This window comes from Capsicum annuum, chromosome 9 (genome assembly GCF_002878395.1).
Source record: "Capsicum annuum cultivar UCD-10X-F1 chromosome 9, UCD10Xv1.1, whole genome shotgun sequence".
Classification (NCBI taxonomy): domain Eukaryota; kingdom Viridiplantae; phylum Streptophyta; class Magnoliopsida; order Solanales; family Solanaceae; genus Capsicum; species Capsicum annuum.
Window position 1 is genome coordinate 46,551,542 of NC_061119.1, and position 17,488 is coordinate 46,569,029.

The 17,488-nt window shown below is 28.3% G+C and overlaps 1 protein-coding gene across 2 annotated transcripts; it reads right to left on the reverse strand.

The window, feature by feature from the left end:
- Positions 1-10,272: 10,272 nt before the first annotated feature.
- LOC107842860 lies at positions 10,273-12,689 on the reverse strand. 2 transcript variants are annotated; one of them, XM_016686896.2, is made up of 5 exons: positions 12,175-12,689; positions 11,643-11,984; positions 11,245-11,560; positions 10,963-11,085; positions 10,273-10,855 (listed from the first exon to the last, which is right to left on the reverse strand). In XM_016686896.2, exons 1-5 carry the CDS (start codon positions 12,448-12,450, stop codon positions 10,743-10,745), a joined length of 1,170 nt encoding a protein of 389 aa, XP_016542382.1. In that variant the 5' UTR covers positions 12,451-12,689; the 3' UTR covers positions 10,273-10,742. The 2 variants fall into 2 exon arrangements, with proteins under 2 accessions (XP_016542382.1, XP_016542383.1); XM_016686897.2 differs by having other exon boundaries at positions 11,245-11,554; positions 12,175-12,670.
- Positions 12,690-17,488: the final 4,799 nt, after the last annotated feature.

Below are 17,488 nucleotides of genomic sequence, written 5' to 3' on the forward strand. Positions count from 1 at the left end.
TTTAGGAATGTCATTCTTAGATAAATTATAGCCACATATAATAACTAGAACAGACTGGTGGTTTACAACACCATGCAAACAGAAAGTGAGAGCAAAAAGAGTCAATAATAAAATAAGAAAGAAAACTGATTGGATAAAAAGAAGTGAAAAAATTACACAAAAGTTAGAAAATATAAAAAATACTGAAGATACATAGAACTAGTAGTATTTTCGATAAATAAAACAGAAATAACTATATTTTCAATAAATAAGATAGAAATAATTAAGAAAAAATTAGAACAATTATATAGTGAAGAACCATTAAAAGGATGAGAAAAACATAAAACTACTATAAAAATTGAATTAATAGATAAAAATAGCATAATAACCCAGAAACCATTAACATATAATTTTGACGATTTAAAAGAATTTAAAATGCATATAGATGAATTATTAGAAAAACAATATATACAAAAAGTAATAGTAAACATAATAGTCCAGCATTTATAGTAAATAAACATAGTGAACAAAAAAGAGGAAAAAGTAGGATGGTTATTGACTATAGAAATTTAAATGCAAAAACTATAACATATAATTATCCAATACCAAATAAGATATTAAAAATAAGGTAAATACAAGGATATAATTATTTTAGCAAATTCGATTGTAAATCAGGATTTTACCATCTAAAGTTAGAAGAAAAATCTAAAGAATTAACCGCATTTACGGTACCACAAGGATTTTATGAATGGAACGTATTACCATTTGGATATAAAAATGCACCAGGTAGATATCAACATTTTATGGATAATTATTTTAAACAATTATCTAATTGTATAGTATACATAGATGATATATTATTATATACAAAAACCAAAGAAGAACATTTAAAATTATTGGAACAGTTTACAGATATAATAGAAAAATCGGGAATAAGTCTAAGCGAAAAGAAAGCTGAAATTATGAAAAACCAGATATAATTTTTAGGAATACAAATAGATAAAAGTGGAGTAAAAATGCAACAACATATAGTACAAAAAATAATAAATTCGAAAGAAGAATTAGATACAAAGAAGAAATTACAATCATTTTTAGGATTAGTAAACCAAGTAAGAGAATATATTCCAAAATTAGCAGAAACTTTAAAACCACTACAGAAAAAATTAAAAAAGGATCTAGAATATAACTATAATGAAGAAGATAAAAAACAAGTTTAAAAAATAAAAATTTTTTGTAAAGAATTACCAAAATTACAATTTTCAGATGAAAATAGAAAATTTATATATATAGTAGAAGCAGATGCTAGTGAATATAGTTATGGAGGAGTACTTAAATATCGATATGAAGCAGAAAAAATAGAACACTATTGTAGATACTACTCAGGTACGTTCAATGAGACAGAAATAAAATGGGAAATAAATAGGAAAGAATTACGTTCATTATATAAATGTTTGTTAGCATTTGAGCCATATATTGTGTATAACAAATTTATTGTACGAACAGATAATACACAGGTACGCTGGTGGTTAACAAAGAATATACAAAATTCAGTTACAACAAAAGAGATTCGGAGACTAGTCTTGAATATATTAAATTTCACATTTACAATTGAAGTAATCAGTACTAACAAAAATGTTATTGCAGATTACATATCAAGACAAAGTTACACAGACTGAAATAATAGAAGAAGATACTCTAGAAAAAATACTTAACACCCTAACTACGCTTTCAATGAAAGTGGACAGTATGGGTAATGAGATAGAAAAGCTAAAGACTAATGAAGATAAACTGAAGTCTATAGCTACAAATCAGCTAACTCAGCAGTGTGCAGAGCTATGTCGATCGGAAGACATTAAAGTTCCAGAGCTAGAAGGAGACGTTGGGACACTCCATAAAACCCATAACATTTATCAATCTACTTTTGCAGGTATAAGCATAGGAGTTAGTCGACCAAGATACCAGAACATGAATATGAATAAAATATTTGAAAAATCATTTACACCAAAAACACAAAAAGACCACTTGTTCATACCCCCACAAGTTACCACATACCGAGATAGCCTAAACCAAGATAAAAAAGTTTACAACTACACAACCCAAAAATACATAGAAAATATCTACAGAGTACAAACTTTTCTAAACCTTAACCCCAGAGCTACAAACATCAAAGAACCAAACACCAACTATATAAACCAAAAATTACAAGGATATAACAAACTAATTGCACTACCCAAAACTAATCCAAGCCTAGTAAAAACTTATTTTGACTATGGACTATTAAACACCATATACACCCAAGACGGAGAAGAATTAACAGCTATGGAAGAATTACACAAGACATTCACCACCTACAAAAGGATAACGAAAGGAAATCTATTTTACATAAAGTGTTATACTGCACCAGCAGAGATATTATATGACGAAATAAAACCAGTTATACAAGTTGTAAAAATAGGACTAACCAGAGATATGATCATACCAAAAGATATTACACAGCAACCGGAGATACCCAGAATTGAGATACCCGATTTCTACCAAATAAATGACTTATTGGACTAGCTACGATTATCCAAGAACTAGCAAATAATTATACTAATGGAAACCCAATATGGAGCTATTATTCGAGAGATCATCAAATGATTTACTCAAATTCAAAAGAGCTACGACAAGCAGATATGGAAGATGTCAGACAATGGATAATGACATTACCCAACCCAGAAAAACAATCTACCGCAAGAGCAATTAAAAAGAAATTTATTTCAGACGGACTACTGACAAGATATTGTAAAATAATTGGACACAAATATCCAGATCACCAATGTTCAAGATGTAATGGAGATAATAACATTATTCCAGAAGTACATCTAGAATAAAAATCAAGAAGACAAAATGCCAGCTGGAAAGATAAGATAAGAAGTAATAATGGAGATATAGCAGATACGACAACATCAACGGAGACAAGATATTGAATTCATTGTATAGATTTTTAGTCTTTACGAATTGTAATTATTGCCTATGTAGACTTTTCTAGACTTAACTTTTCTAGACTTGTAGAAATTTTTAAAGTTGTAAAGACTTTAGACTTTTTAGGGTACTAGCCTAGGTAGTAGCCTTTTTGATTTATAGGTTAGCATTTAAAAAACGTGTAAAGATGCTTGTAAAGTTTTTTCGTTCTATAAATAAAGGAAACTGAAGGCATTGCAAAGCAAGCCTTCATGTGTTGAAGCAATACTCTCTCCAATTCAAATATTTTGCTCAGTTAAAAACAGACATATTTCAATGGAAAAAGCTATGGAGGAACAAACTTCACAAATATCGAAACTACCCGAACAAGTATATTTATTTATGATTATGAATAGCTAAATTCATAATTCCCAACAATCATGATATGATAAAATAAATTCATATTAGTTACTTTATAGTAGAATTATTCGAAGAATAATATGTTAAGAAGTTTATTAGCAAAGTGGAAACGGAGAAAAATCCCTAAGAACTATGTCATCCTAAAGGTGAAACCAATGAGGCAAGAAGCCGTGGCGGGGAGTAACCAGAGTAGAGGCGTTGTTTAAGGGAAAAAGTATCCAAATTACCATGCTAATAGTGACCGAAGAACATGTTATTTAAGAATAATCTAGTATATAGTAATCTAAGATGACCATATTTTGTTATGTACATGGTTGAAGGGAATATTTTGAAAAAAGCAATTTTATGAAAATGAATAATTATTTATCTAATGTGATGGTAGATAAATTTAAAATACTTATTTTGTATGCACTTAAAGATATAAAAGTAGCATATATAAGAAAAGTCATATTAGAAAAAGCATTTGGTTAATATTACATGACTAGAGTAAATTATATACCATACCTACCTAACTACTCTTACAAATACCTATCATGACAAATTACATAAAATTTTTAGAAAAAGATATGAAAAACATACAATTACTAGAAAAACAGATAAAAATAAATATAGACAAATACATGGAAAATAAAGATATAAAATATATAGAATTTCTTAATAAAAATATGCAAGAACTACTAAGACTAAAACAAACAACTACAAAATATTATAATAAAATCAATCTTAAAAGATAGATCATTTAGATTATCTTAAAGTTTTAATCTTATATATACTTAAAGATATAGAAATCATAGACATTAAGAAAATAATATTAGAAAAAGTAATAGACTATAAAATTGAAACCATAGATTGGATAGAACAGTTATACCAAGAAATTTACCCAGAAGGACATTATTCAGATTAAGAGATGTTAGAATATATTAGAAAAACTAGAGAAAATCAAGATAATCTAAATAAAGAAATTAATTATAGAAACCGAATTAGAAAAATAATGGAAAATCTAAAAGAAAAGTTAATATGGATAGAAGAAACCTTAGAAAATTTAGAAAAAAAGTACACTTGATAGTTTATATAATTTAAAAAACTTACTACGAGAAGAACAACGCAAGATAATAAATAACATAGAAAATCTAGAATTAGATATACATTACAGTACAGTTAGGATAAATTATTATACAGAAATTTGTAACTCTGCAATTACTACAGGATAAAATAATAAACCAAACAAATTAATGAATACATCTTACGAAAAGAATAAATCATTAAAAAATATTGAAACAAAATTTAAGAAATATCCACGCACAAAGAAAAATAGATTCATTATATATATACTAAATCTATTTCATAAATTAGTTATCCGCCTATATCCGCACCCCCCTACAAATGGTCTTATCCTTACAATTTATGATTTTTAAAGTTAACAATATTGATTAAATTAAAAAAAAAAATAAAAATAAAGGGTGAATTAGTGATTTTATTTATGATTTTCTTAAAGACGTGAGAAAGGGAAATGCAGCACTACTAATATAACAAGACATGGAAGGAGTATCTTAAATTCTTAATCATGATTCATAATATTAGCTTCTGAAGTGGTTCTATTCATATTAGTACTAGTCTCTAACTAGATATTTTCCACCACGACAGTAATGTTCAAACCAAGCGGGAAAACGGCAGAAAAGAAATCAAATGGAAGTGTAGAGAGTAGCAAAATCCATTTGCAAGGGGGAAATGTCAAATGATTAAGTGTAGCCCACTTACGAGACGGCATTTGACTAAGATTGAAATTGACATCACTAAAGGAGTAAATTAATTATATATTAATTATAGAAAGGTTTGTAACTTGTTCTATACTTCCATTAGTTCTAGTCTACATCCTTTTTCTTGACGTTACTATCAAAAAATTACTCACAAAGTTAAAAGTTTAAATTTTAAATGTACTCTAAATATAGCTTGTAGAAATTATTATTTTTTTCCATATGATGATAGAGACAAAAACGAAAATCTCTAATTGCTTTGATATCATAACTTGGATTATGAAATTAAGAAAAATGATCTTCTATTCGGAATAGCACTTCCACGATCGGAGCCAAAACCGGCTCCCCAGAATTGCGCAAGGAAGCCCTACAGCCAATCCAAGGGAGGTTAAAGCTTCATATGGTCCTTTGTATCTAAACTTAACAAACTCTGATTCTTTTTTACGAGAGTTCACTTTATGGTTAATTTAAGAACAGAGGTAAATCTAGGATTTTAAAATAGTGAATTTCTGCTAAAATAAGTTATTATGTAATAACAATAAAAAGATAACCCCCATTACGGATCGAATAACATAAGCAATTCAAGGGTCTCCTCTACACCATTAACCCAATCTTCAGCTTGTATATATTGATTCTCATCTATAAAATTTTATTTATTTTTTAATATATTGATAAATTCTACGATAGCAGATGGGGATATCTGACACTGTTGATCTGCACGTTCTTAATAACACTCTATCAATAAATTATTATACACTCTTTCAAAATTAATTACTAATACAAATTGATCTTTCAATTATTTTTGCATGGTCACATCCTTTACCACTAAGCCCTTTATCACTACGCGATCATTTAAGAGCCTTATCTATCTAAAAAAAAAAAAAAAAACTAAAAGCAATGGGATCAATATAATGTGGATAAACAGTAATGTAGTGAGGCCATTATCATGAAAGTGTCCAAGTGAAGAAATGTGTGATGTTGTCGTGGACCCATATATGCCCCGCCAATTCCTCAAATCCGATCCTCAACTTTATGAACATTTAAAAACTTGAGAGGAGGCAATCGAAATAGTAGATTTCATTAAAGATCTTCAAAATAAAACGCGTGACGGTACCATGTCAACAAAACATAGTAATAAATACTCTCTTCGTTCCTCTCTTTAAAAATGTCAGATACATCAAATTTTTCTAATATAATATATTTTTAAAATATTTAATTGAGATAAATGTGGCATCGAAAGTGAAGAACTTGCAACTTTTCTTACTCTTCATGTTTCATTTCACTCGGTTCCTCATTAAAAATAATTATTTTAATTTACTTGTTTAGTTTATAAAATCATGAGAATTTGATTATTTTTTTCAATATTATCCTCATCATTAAAATAATTATTTAAAGTATTAATAGTTAAATTTAAATTTATTCTGATAAACATTTTCTTAAAAGGAGTGTGAAGATGGTTCAAGTAAAATTAAATAGAGGGAGTAATATATTTGGCTGATTTAAGTTGATATGAAATTTAGAAAAGTAAAAGAAAACTCTTCAATAATATGGTATTAAATTAAAAATATATAGCATGTATTATAATATATTTTTTTAATCTTAAATATTTCATATAACGAATTAAAAAACAAGAGTTGCCAAGAAATAAAAAAATAATTACAAAAATAACTAAAAATAAAAGTAAAAAATACATATAATAAGGGGGGTCACTTTGTCTACTGTTTGTGGGTCGTGGTGGGCACATGTTAAAAAATCTTCCTAGATTAAATTCAATTTACGCGCTTTTTTTCCTCTTTTTTTCTCCTTTGACAGCTCATATACACCCTCAACCTCAAATTTCTTTCCCTCCCCCCAAAAAAAAAGTAGTATTTGCTAGTCTATAAAAGGAATGTTTTTATTTTAGTACAATGTAAAGAAATATATATGCGCATACATGGTGATGTATTTCATTTTTGCACATTACATATTGAAGTAAATAAATTTCAAAATATATTTTCCATCATATTTATATAAAAAAATTCTAACGAAAACTTGTTATTTGGCAGATTTAAATCTTATGATCAAACATCTATCAAATGGTAAAAAGTTTATACACAAACACATAATATATATCTTGATATAAGCACGAAAAATATTGAATCATATATGTAAAGGAGAAGAGTTGTACGCTAGTACAGATCCAATATTCTTTATAAGACCTCCTTTAAAAAAGATAAACGAAGGCCCACTAAAAGTAGGGAAAGCGTTATATATTCCTATTTAACACTTCCTCCGTTTCAAAATAAGTGAATTATTAAAGTATTTATTAATGTTTTAAAATAAGTGAATCATTAATCTTTTTTTCAAATTTGCGCTTATAATTTAACGACCAATTAACTTTTGAAAAGGTATTACAAGGTCAACTTTTTTTTATGGGGGGTAAAAAAGAAAAGTTGTGTCAAATTTATGTCTTTAATATTTTTTTCTTAATATGTGTGTCAAAATTCAATAATTCATTTATTATGAAACGAAGAAAGCATTAAATAGCAGATACATACTCCCTTCGTTTCATAATAAATGAATTATTAGAGTATTTTTAGTGTTTCAAAATAAGTGAATCATTGAATTTTTTTTTAAAATTTACCCTTGAGGATTTGACAATCAAGGGGCCCATCAACTGAAAAAGAATAAAATAAATATGATTTTGTACTTTGAATAAAGGTAAAAATGAAAAATTATGTTAAATTTATGTCTTTGATTCTTTATCTTAATCTGTGTGCCAAAATTCAACAATTCATTTATTATGAAACGGGGGGAGTATATTTGAAGAATTTAAGTTTTGTGTATTATCAGTGTTCAAAATATTTTATTTTATTAAGTAAATTTGATTTATTATTGCAAGTTATCTAATTTTTATTTTTTTATTTTTATATAAATAATTGAATAACCTGCAATAGCAGATCAAATTAACTGATAGTGTAGAATATTCTGTGCATTGACAGTGCACATAACTTAAATTCGTTTTTGAAAGGATCAAAGGGTCAAATTTACCTCCTATAATTTAGAAAAAGTGCTAAATACACGCTTCATCATATTTTGAAGTTAAATTTATCCTCATTGTCATGTTTTGAGCTCAAATTTACTTCTCTATTTTTAAAAATTGACTAAATCAATCCTTCATCGTACTTTGAAGTCATACCCTCGATGTCACATATTGGGGCAAACTTACTCTTCGTTGTTAAGAAATTTTTCATATGTGTCCTTCCTTTGACATAAAATCTCAAATCAATGTTAAATGTTTCATTTGAAAAAAAATAAGACATACTAGTCTAATCCACCCGATTCAACCACAAAAATACACAAGCAAATATACTCCTCCTTTAGTTTTATTAATCAAATTTTTTCAGCGAGCAAATATACTTCTCTGTCAACTTGTAGATTATTTAAAAATTAACAAAAGTAGAATTAAATAGATAACGCAGAAGCATAAAACTAAAAAAAGTATCTATTACAAACTCTATTCATTATCAATCATGTTCAAATTTTAAATTTTGATATGCAATTTTATTTACATCCAGATCCTAAAATTAATAATAAAGTTTTTAAGAAAATGTAATGATGAAAATTTTGTATAGATTCAAATTGTATATAAAGATATAAAATTGAATCGGGTTGGACAGGTTAAATTAGGATGTATTTATTTTAAAAAAATGATACATTTAATGTTAATTCTTTTTAACTAACAAAAACATTGATTTAAATTTTTCTATTTAAAGAATGATACATGTTAAAGATTTTAATAACAAAAGTAATTTTCACCACAAAAATATGACATTGAAAATAAATTTAGACCCAAAATATGACAAACGTATATTCAGTCAATTTTACAAAATAAGGAATAAAGTTGGCTCTGACCCAAAACATGATGAAATGTATATTGAATTAATTTTTTAAAATAGAGGAATAAATTTTACCTTCTCTGCTATTTGAAATAGTAGATATTTAGAGTTTTAATTTTAAAAAGTTTTGTAATGACAATTTTTTAGCTTTGACTTCAAATCACAATATGAAATTTTAAATTTTACAACTTTTTAAGTAAATAGATTGCCTTAATTAAAACTAACTCTGTAAGATTTACTCCTAATCGATTTAGCCGTCACTAAAATACAAAATAAACATAATTAATATTAGTAGACACTAATTGAAGTAATTATTAAATGTACAAAATATACAATTTGAATTAAACTAAAAAAGTGACACATCGGGGAAAGGAAAAGGTACAAACTTCTCTTCTTCTGGAAAAAGAAGTCTGATTGATCAGACAACATTCAACGTAGCAGTGCACATTTCTCTATACAATAAACCACTGTTTCGTGCTTGTCACTACCCCTACTATACTCAACTAGAGTATTCTATAAGCAAGACAAGAACCACATTTTTTCACTAAAATATTAATTGCCTTCCTTACTAATTTTTCTTTAAATAATTCAATAAATTAAAACACTCATTACACCAAAGTTCAAAAAATAATCAAATTATAAAAATTTATTATACACAAGACACCTCGTCTCTTGCAAGAGACTATTCTTATGACCTATGCTATTTCTATGACCTACACCCATGTGACTTATTTTGTTTTAAAATTTTTGCTTTAAAAATAACAAGGTATAAATAAATAAAAATTGCTTTAAAAATAACTAGGTATAATAAAAATAAAAATTCCCGCTATGCTATCTCGCAAAGGATGGAACCACGAAAGCTCGGCCCTTCAATAGATTAAATATATATGTTTAACATGTCTCAAAGAATAGCTTATCAAATTTGTATAGTTTGATAAGCTAATTTGAACCGATCAAAAGACTATTTTATGTTTGAACAAGTTGGACAAATCATAGTTTGCTTAAGCTGGAATTATGCACATCTAATTTGAGTTCTAAAAATATTAAAAATAACTTTATGTTAATAAATAATACCATAGAAAGCGACAACAAATAAGAAAGGGAACTTAATGGACAGCCATTATAGTCAAAGTGACAGTGCCAATGCATGTGCCTGCAGCATGAAATTAGATCTCTTTTTAAGCATGTTAGTCCCTTTACATACTTTGACCATCACCACAACAAAATAATAAAACAAAAAAATTCAAAATTTAAACACCCATAAAACAAACAAACAAACAACACAAGAGGCAAATTAATTTTGGCAATAAATGTAAATAATGATATTAATTATTGATTAAGTATACCTTGACCCATATGCCAATATAGACAGGTACACGTTACACTTGACAGTAATAAAATATGAAATGGGAAAGAATTGCAACTCTTCCAACCAAAACATGAGCCCAACCCTTTTTCATCCATCTCTTGACCTTTAAACTTGCAAAAATATAAACTATTATCTTAATTTTTTCCTTACTAATATTAACCTAAAACCTAAATACCAACCATAGAAAAATCTCATATCCGCCATTATTCTTCTTAACCCCCTAATATACTAACACCAAAAAAGCCCCATTTGCTTAACTACTAAAACAAACTTCGTCGTCATCACTATATTCCTAACCCCCTATACTTCTTCAAATCTTTAGTACCCAAAAAAGAAACAAACAAATCCCTTTCCTGCTTCAACCAAAAAAAAAAAAAAACTAGCATTATTATTTCCCCATCAGTAAGTCCATTCCTGAGGAAGTTGCAGTTCCACTGGGTGCGTTCTTTGATTTCTCCTTTGTTGTCCTGCTGCTGCGGCCACCGCGTTGTTTCGATATTTCAAGCCACCATCTGTATAAACAAAAAACAAATTCATAATAATTAGATAAATTCTAACTAGGGTAACTATAAGGGAAAATGAAATTAACTAGAAGAATTTTAAGGGAAAAAATATTTACCAAGATTATCCCCACTGTGACATCTGGTTTGAACCTGAGATTGTGGTCTAGCTGCTGCATCCATGGCTTCTAAATTCAGATTCAGGGCCTGGACCACCCTGTCTGGCAATATAACTGGACAACCTGAATTGACAAATCAAAGAATGTGTGCAAATAGTCAGAATGAACCCAAAAACACATGGAATCACTAAACAGGCTACTACACAGATGTGAATACAAAAACAAAAGGGCAAAAGATGACAAACGAATCACATGAAACGCAAAAATGGAGAATAAATTTACCTGGTTTCTTTCGTGATTCAGTTTGGGTACCAACTCGTCTAGGCAAAAAGACCCCAGTACCAGCACATTCTCTTTTAGGCCCACCAGGGTTACCAAGGAAAACAGCGCGCATGCCTGAGCCATGATGAGGCTGCTGGTGTTGTTGCTGTGTAGACTGTTGCAAAGTAGGCCACGCTGAGTTTGGCAAGTTCAAAGCCCCTTTAACGCCATTTCTCGCCCTGTTTTCCAACATTTGCTGGTGACTTTGGTTCAATGAAAACTGTCTATATCCACCCTGTCCTTGCTTAATCATTTGCTGTTGCTTCAATCGCTGAAACTGGCAAGCATTTCCACATCACAAATCAACAAAACTCAACACAAGAAAATTCAAAAATGACAACAGGGGATTTAAAACTCACTTGAGCCACCTGCAACTGCTGGTAAGAAAGTTGAGCCTGATTTGTACTGAAATGACCAAGATTTGGCTTGGGGGTTTTGGGCCCAACAGGTACAGGACTTGTTTTCCTTGGAGGAGCAGACCAAATTCCTCCACCTTTGCTATGGTAAAGTCCAGCTGACTCCTCCATCATTCTAATCCTTGCTACTTCTCCGGCAGCCGCATAAAGCAGATCCAACGACACATCGGGCCTGTTCATCGGTGGTGGAGACGAAGCCTGAGATAAACAATTCGGGCTTCCACGGCTTGACCCTTGCTTGCAACCACACAACGTCGATTGTGGCGAACCGGACAAACGCAATCCCTGTATTAAAAAAAAAACATCAGAAAAAATCGAAATCAAAATGGCAAAGGCAGCCCCTGCACAAAAACTCATGCTATGCGCGGGACAAGGGAAAGTCCAAACCACAGAGGGTCTATTGTACACAGCCTCGCCTTACATTTTAACAAGACTCCCCTCAAAAAAAGTATAAACACAGAAAAAATGAAACTACCTTAGTGTTATCTTGCAGAGTACAGAAACCCATTTTGCGAGTGACAAAATCATCTTCATCACTTTCGTTCTCAGCTGAGCCAACTACAGACTCAACAGGAGAACTCAGATCCGAGTGAGGACCAAAAGGGTTAAACCCATAAGCAAACTCACTCTGAAAATCATTTTTAGCGTCACTAACATAGTGATGGGTCTTCTTAAAATCCATCAAAAGGTCATCATCAGTAAGAAACTGTGGTGGTAACCAAAACTCACAATCATCCAAATCTTTCTCCATGTTAAATCTCCCAAAAAACACTAAGCAAACTCAGCACTTATAAACAAAGCTACAAGTGCTATAAAAAGAAAAAGTTGTTGCTGGTTTTCTAAGGGAAAATTATGGCTACAACAGTTAAAAGGGTCCCCAAAAAAAGGGTCCAAAGTAGAGGAATTTGAAGGTGGAAACAGTGAGGCAGAGAGAATGAAATGTAAGACGGTTGCTATTTGGTGGAGAGAGAGAAATTGGAGGCAGCGGGTCTTTTATAACGAAAAAATTCGAACCCTAGGTAATGGGGAGAAGGTTTTGTGTCCACTCGCGTTTGAGTGCGTGGGAGCACGCGCAAGGGTTGTAGAGTTGTAGCCAGGTAAGAAGAGGGGAGTGGGCCGAAAGTGGGGCTCCGTCGACGAGTTGGGGTTTGTGGGGTCCGTAATCTGACAGTAGTTGCACGGCATGCATGTGAGCCGGTGCTGGCCCCACTAACTATAATTTATTTTTATTTGTTCAGCATTAACTCAATAGATTATGTGGATCAATAAATAAGCTAATTTAAAAAAAAAGTTTTAAAATAATTGATAAAATTATTATAAATTTATTTTGAACCTCACGGATTCAGCTTTAGAAATAATGCAAGACTTTTACTTGTTATAAATTTTTTAATTATATTTTTATTTTTATTTTTAATATATTTAGAGAAGATAATTTTTTTATTTTATTATTAATATTAATTATTTTTTAAAATTAATTTTAAAATATAATATTAATATTATTTAATAAAAATATTATAATAAAATAATAATATTATTAATTATTTATTTTAATAATATAATAATTAAGAACATTCAATCTAACTCTCTACATAACATTCACTTTACTACATCAGACACGCTATTTTTCTTAATAGAAAGAATTATAATTTTATCATATACTTTTGAACTTTTAATTTTTAAATTTACGATATATAAAATAATTTTAAATATGTCTTACGAAAGATTGAAATTATGGAATTAAAAAGGAAACATATTCTTTCAAATGCATTAGGAAAAAGTGAGAGAAACAAATTAAAATGCATTAGAAAAAGTGAGAGAAACAAATTAAAATGGGGAATACAAATATAAATAAATTAGAGTTAATTAATTAGGATCAATTAGTGGAGTAGAACCGTAATGAGAACGTGTTGGCGTCTTTGTGATTGGTTATGTGGGTGGTGGATGATGACAATTGTCGTTCATCCACTCCCATGTGGCACTTCATGCTTTGCATGTAAGCAACTCATGTATATTGGGTCCATTTTATGTGCTTCTTCTTTATTTTTGCTTTTTATTTTCATTTAAATTTTAAAATTTTTCTAATCGTATTAAATTATTTAAGACAATCAAATTAAGATGTCCCGTTTTGGTTTTAAAATGTATTCAGAATTTTCTCCATTTTTAATTATTATCTTTTTCGAAATGTATGAATGGGCTTAAAGCAACACAATATGACTTATGAATCTCATGTAATCCATCTTAATTTATTTGAATTAAGGTATTATTATTATTATTATTATTATTGATTGGAATTAGTATATCATAAATGTGATATTAGATCTATAAGAATCTATATATTTTTGTCACAATTTATTTATGATAATAATATTATTGTTGCATTGAGATTATCATAACATTTTAAATATAACATTTAAAATTATGTGAATTAATGTAATCGAATTTTCTTAGAGTATGTATCAAGTCAATAATCGTCAAGTAAATGAATAATACTCAAGCTTAAGCAACATAATTTGAAAGATTCATGTAATTGATGTCAATTTATTTGAATTAACATATCATTATTATTATTATTGGTTGAGATTATCATATCATAAGTGTGTAATTAGATTTATAAGAATCTATATAATCTATCAAAATTTATTTTTGATAACAATATTATTGAGATCGTCGCATCATTTCAAAATAACATTTAAAATCATGTGAATTAATGTAATCAATTTTTTTTAGAGTATGTCAAATCAATAAAAATCAATAAATGGGTGATATTAAAGCTTAAGTAACATAATATGACTTGTGAGATTCATGCAATCGATCTTAATTTATTTAGATTAAGATATCATTATTATTATTGCTTGGAATTATCATATCATAAGTGTGATATTAGATTTATAAGAATTTATATAATCTACCATCATTTATTTACGACGATAATATTATTATTGTATTGAGATTATCGTAACATTTAAAATCATGTGGATTGATGTAATTAAATTTTCTTAAAGTATATGTCAAGTTAACAAAAGTCAAGTAAACAAGTGATAATCGAGATTATTATTACTATTGATTGGGATCTATCATATCATAAGTGTGATATTAGATTTATAAGAATCTATATAATCTACCGCAATTTATTTATAATGATAATATTATTATTGTATTGAGATTATCGTAATATTTAAAATTATGTGAATTAATGTAATTGATTTTTCTGTGTCAAGTTAACAAAAGTGAAGTAACCGAGTGATACCCAAGATCATTATTATTATTGACTGGAATTATCATATTATAAGTGTGATATTAGATTTGTAAGAATCTATATAATCTACTACAATTTATTTATGATGATAATATTATTATCGTAATATTTTAAATGTAATATTTAAAATCACGTGAATTGATATAATTGAATTTTCTTAAAGTGTATGGCAATGGTGCGGTTCAGTGTGGGCGGTGTGAGTTTTTACTAAATTTGTAAGTTTTAAAATCGTACCGCATTACATTTAAACCTGCATAAATCCGTCCCACATTCATATCCGCGGATAACCGCACCGCCCCATGTCTTTATTTTTCCCTTTTCAAAAAAAAATTATAACTCCATTGAAAATCATAATATTTTTAAATCTACAACTAAAAAATAATAACTAATTTCTATTATATCACTTTTCACTAAAAAAATTGTCAAAAAGTATAACGTGTAGAAGTAATGATCAAATATCATATTTTTATTCAAATGAATAGAGATGTTAAAAAAAGTTACTATAAAATTATTTATTTGTAGTGTTATGCATGTAGTTTTAAGTATCATAAAATTTAAGTAAAGAACACATATAATTTTAGGTATATTCACGAGAACAATGACAAATGTGACTTATACCCCCACCTTCACCCCTCTTCCCCACCCCAACAACACTCATATTCACATGACTCAAATATTTCACATTTTTCAAAAATTTACATTACTCGAATATATTTTTCACTCTACTTTGCTTTAATTTTCACTGCTTGAAATAAAAAAAAAAGTGAAGCCCGATTTTTTTCCATTTCTAATGTTTGTTGAATGTATTGTTATTTTCAAATGCATAGAGGAAGACTTACCTTTATTACTTTTGCTAATTATATATTTCATTTTGTCATCAATGTAACTTATTTCACGAGGTTGAATAAGCTTGTCGTTCCGTTATATTTCTATTGATTGTAGTATCTTGAGATTGTCCTGACAAAATGTTGAAAAATGTCACCTATATTTGCTAATTAATAGTTGCTTAAATTTAGTGATTGTAATATTTTAGTATTCGATATTAATATTATTTGTTATGCTTAAATTAGTTATTACAAATTATTGAGTTGCTAGAGACACTGATATACTAGTTAACAGTTAGTAGTATTTTCAAAAAAAAAATCTCACTCACCAATCAAACACAAGAAAATATTTTTCGAAAAAATATTTTTCACTCACCAACCAAACATGAAAAAATAAGTAGAAAATCAATTTATTTTCTAGAATAACATTTTTCAAGAAAACATTTTCATCATACCAAACACACCCAAAATGGAACTTATTAAGCAATCACCTATTGTACTCTACAAAGTTGATATAGGTTCTAGTGAAATTATGAGTTATGAGTACATTTTTATAAAACTAATTATCCATAACACAAAATTATGGTTGAGAGCATTTTCTTAGCGGTACATTCTCTAAAATTAGAACACCACATAGATTGTGAACTTAATATGAGTAGTATAAAAATAAAATATATAAATGAAAAAAATGTTTTGAGAACGTAGTCTTTAAAATGAGTTTTACTTAATATGGCGATCGAACTTTTGATGTGAAATCAAAATAAAACGTTATTCATTAAAATAAATTTTTTATAAAGTCTAAATTTTCCTTTGAATTATAGAATTTTGGTTAGCTATGTCATCCATTAGAAACTAATTTTGTACACGTTAGTTGGTATGTAGATTACACATTTAACATAAGAGCGACATGCACATCATAAAATAGAAATCATCTTCTTCAAAAATACTTGCTGCTAATCTAATGATTTCCTTAAATATTTATAGTAATTATATACTGAGAAAATAAGCTCAACGAAAAAATTGTCATTTTTTTACAAATTTGTGTCCCAATGTAGGTTGCGTATTATTTTAAAAACATTTTGTAACAAATTTATTTTTAAACTTTATTTTTTATCCTTAATAAGATTATTTATAATCACACAAAATTTATTATTTCTTTTAAATCACAAAAGTTTTATCAAAAATCTCTTATTTTAAAATTATATGCTCATTTAAATAACATCACATATCAGTTGAGAAAGAGGGGGGAATAATTAGTTGACCAAAACTCATCATCAAACAGATAGACTTTGATGTAAGTTGACTTTGATGTAAATTTGAAGTTTCCCACCTTCAAATTTCAAATTTTAGATTTTAAGATAGTGTGGCAGGTTGTGACTCGTAAGGAAATAATAATAATTCAACGAAAAACAAAAATTATATGGGATCATTTAGTATGAGGAATAATATATAATTAATTTTTGGATAATTCTATCGCATGTTTGATTAGAATAAAATTACAAAATTACTTACTTTGAAATTAGCTATTTCAGAATAATAAATATTATTTTTATCTCACATTAAATATAAAATAATAATCTTGAAATAAATAATACCAATAATAGTTATCCGAAATAGCTTGTACCCCAGTCAAACAATCCGTAATGATTTTTCAGTGGCAAATCCATTTCTATCTATTAACTGAAGACTCTGGGAACAAGCACATTTGT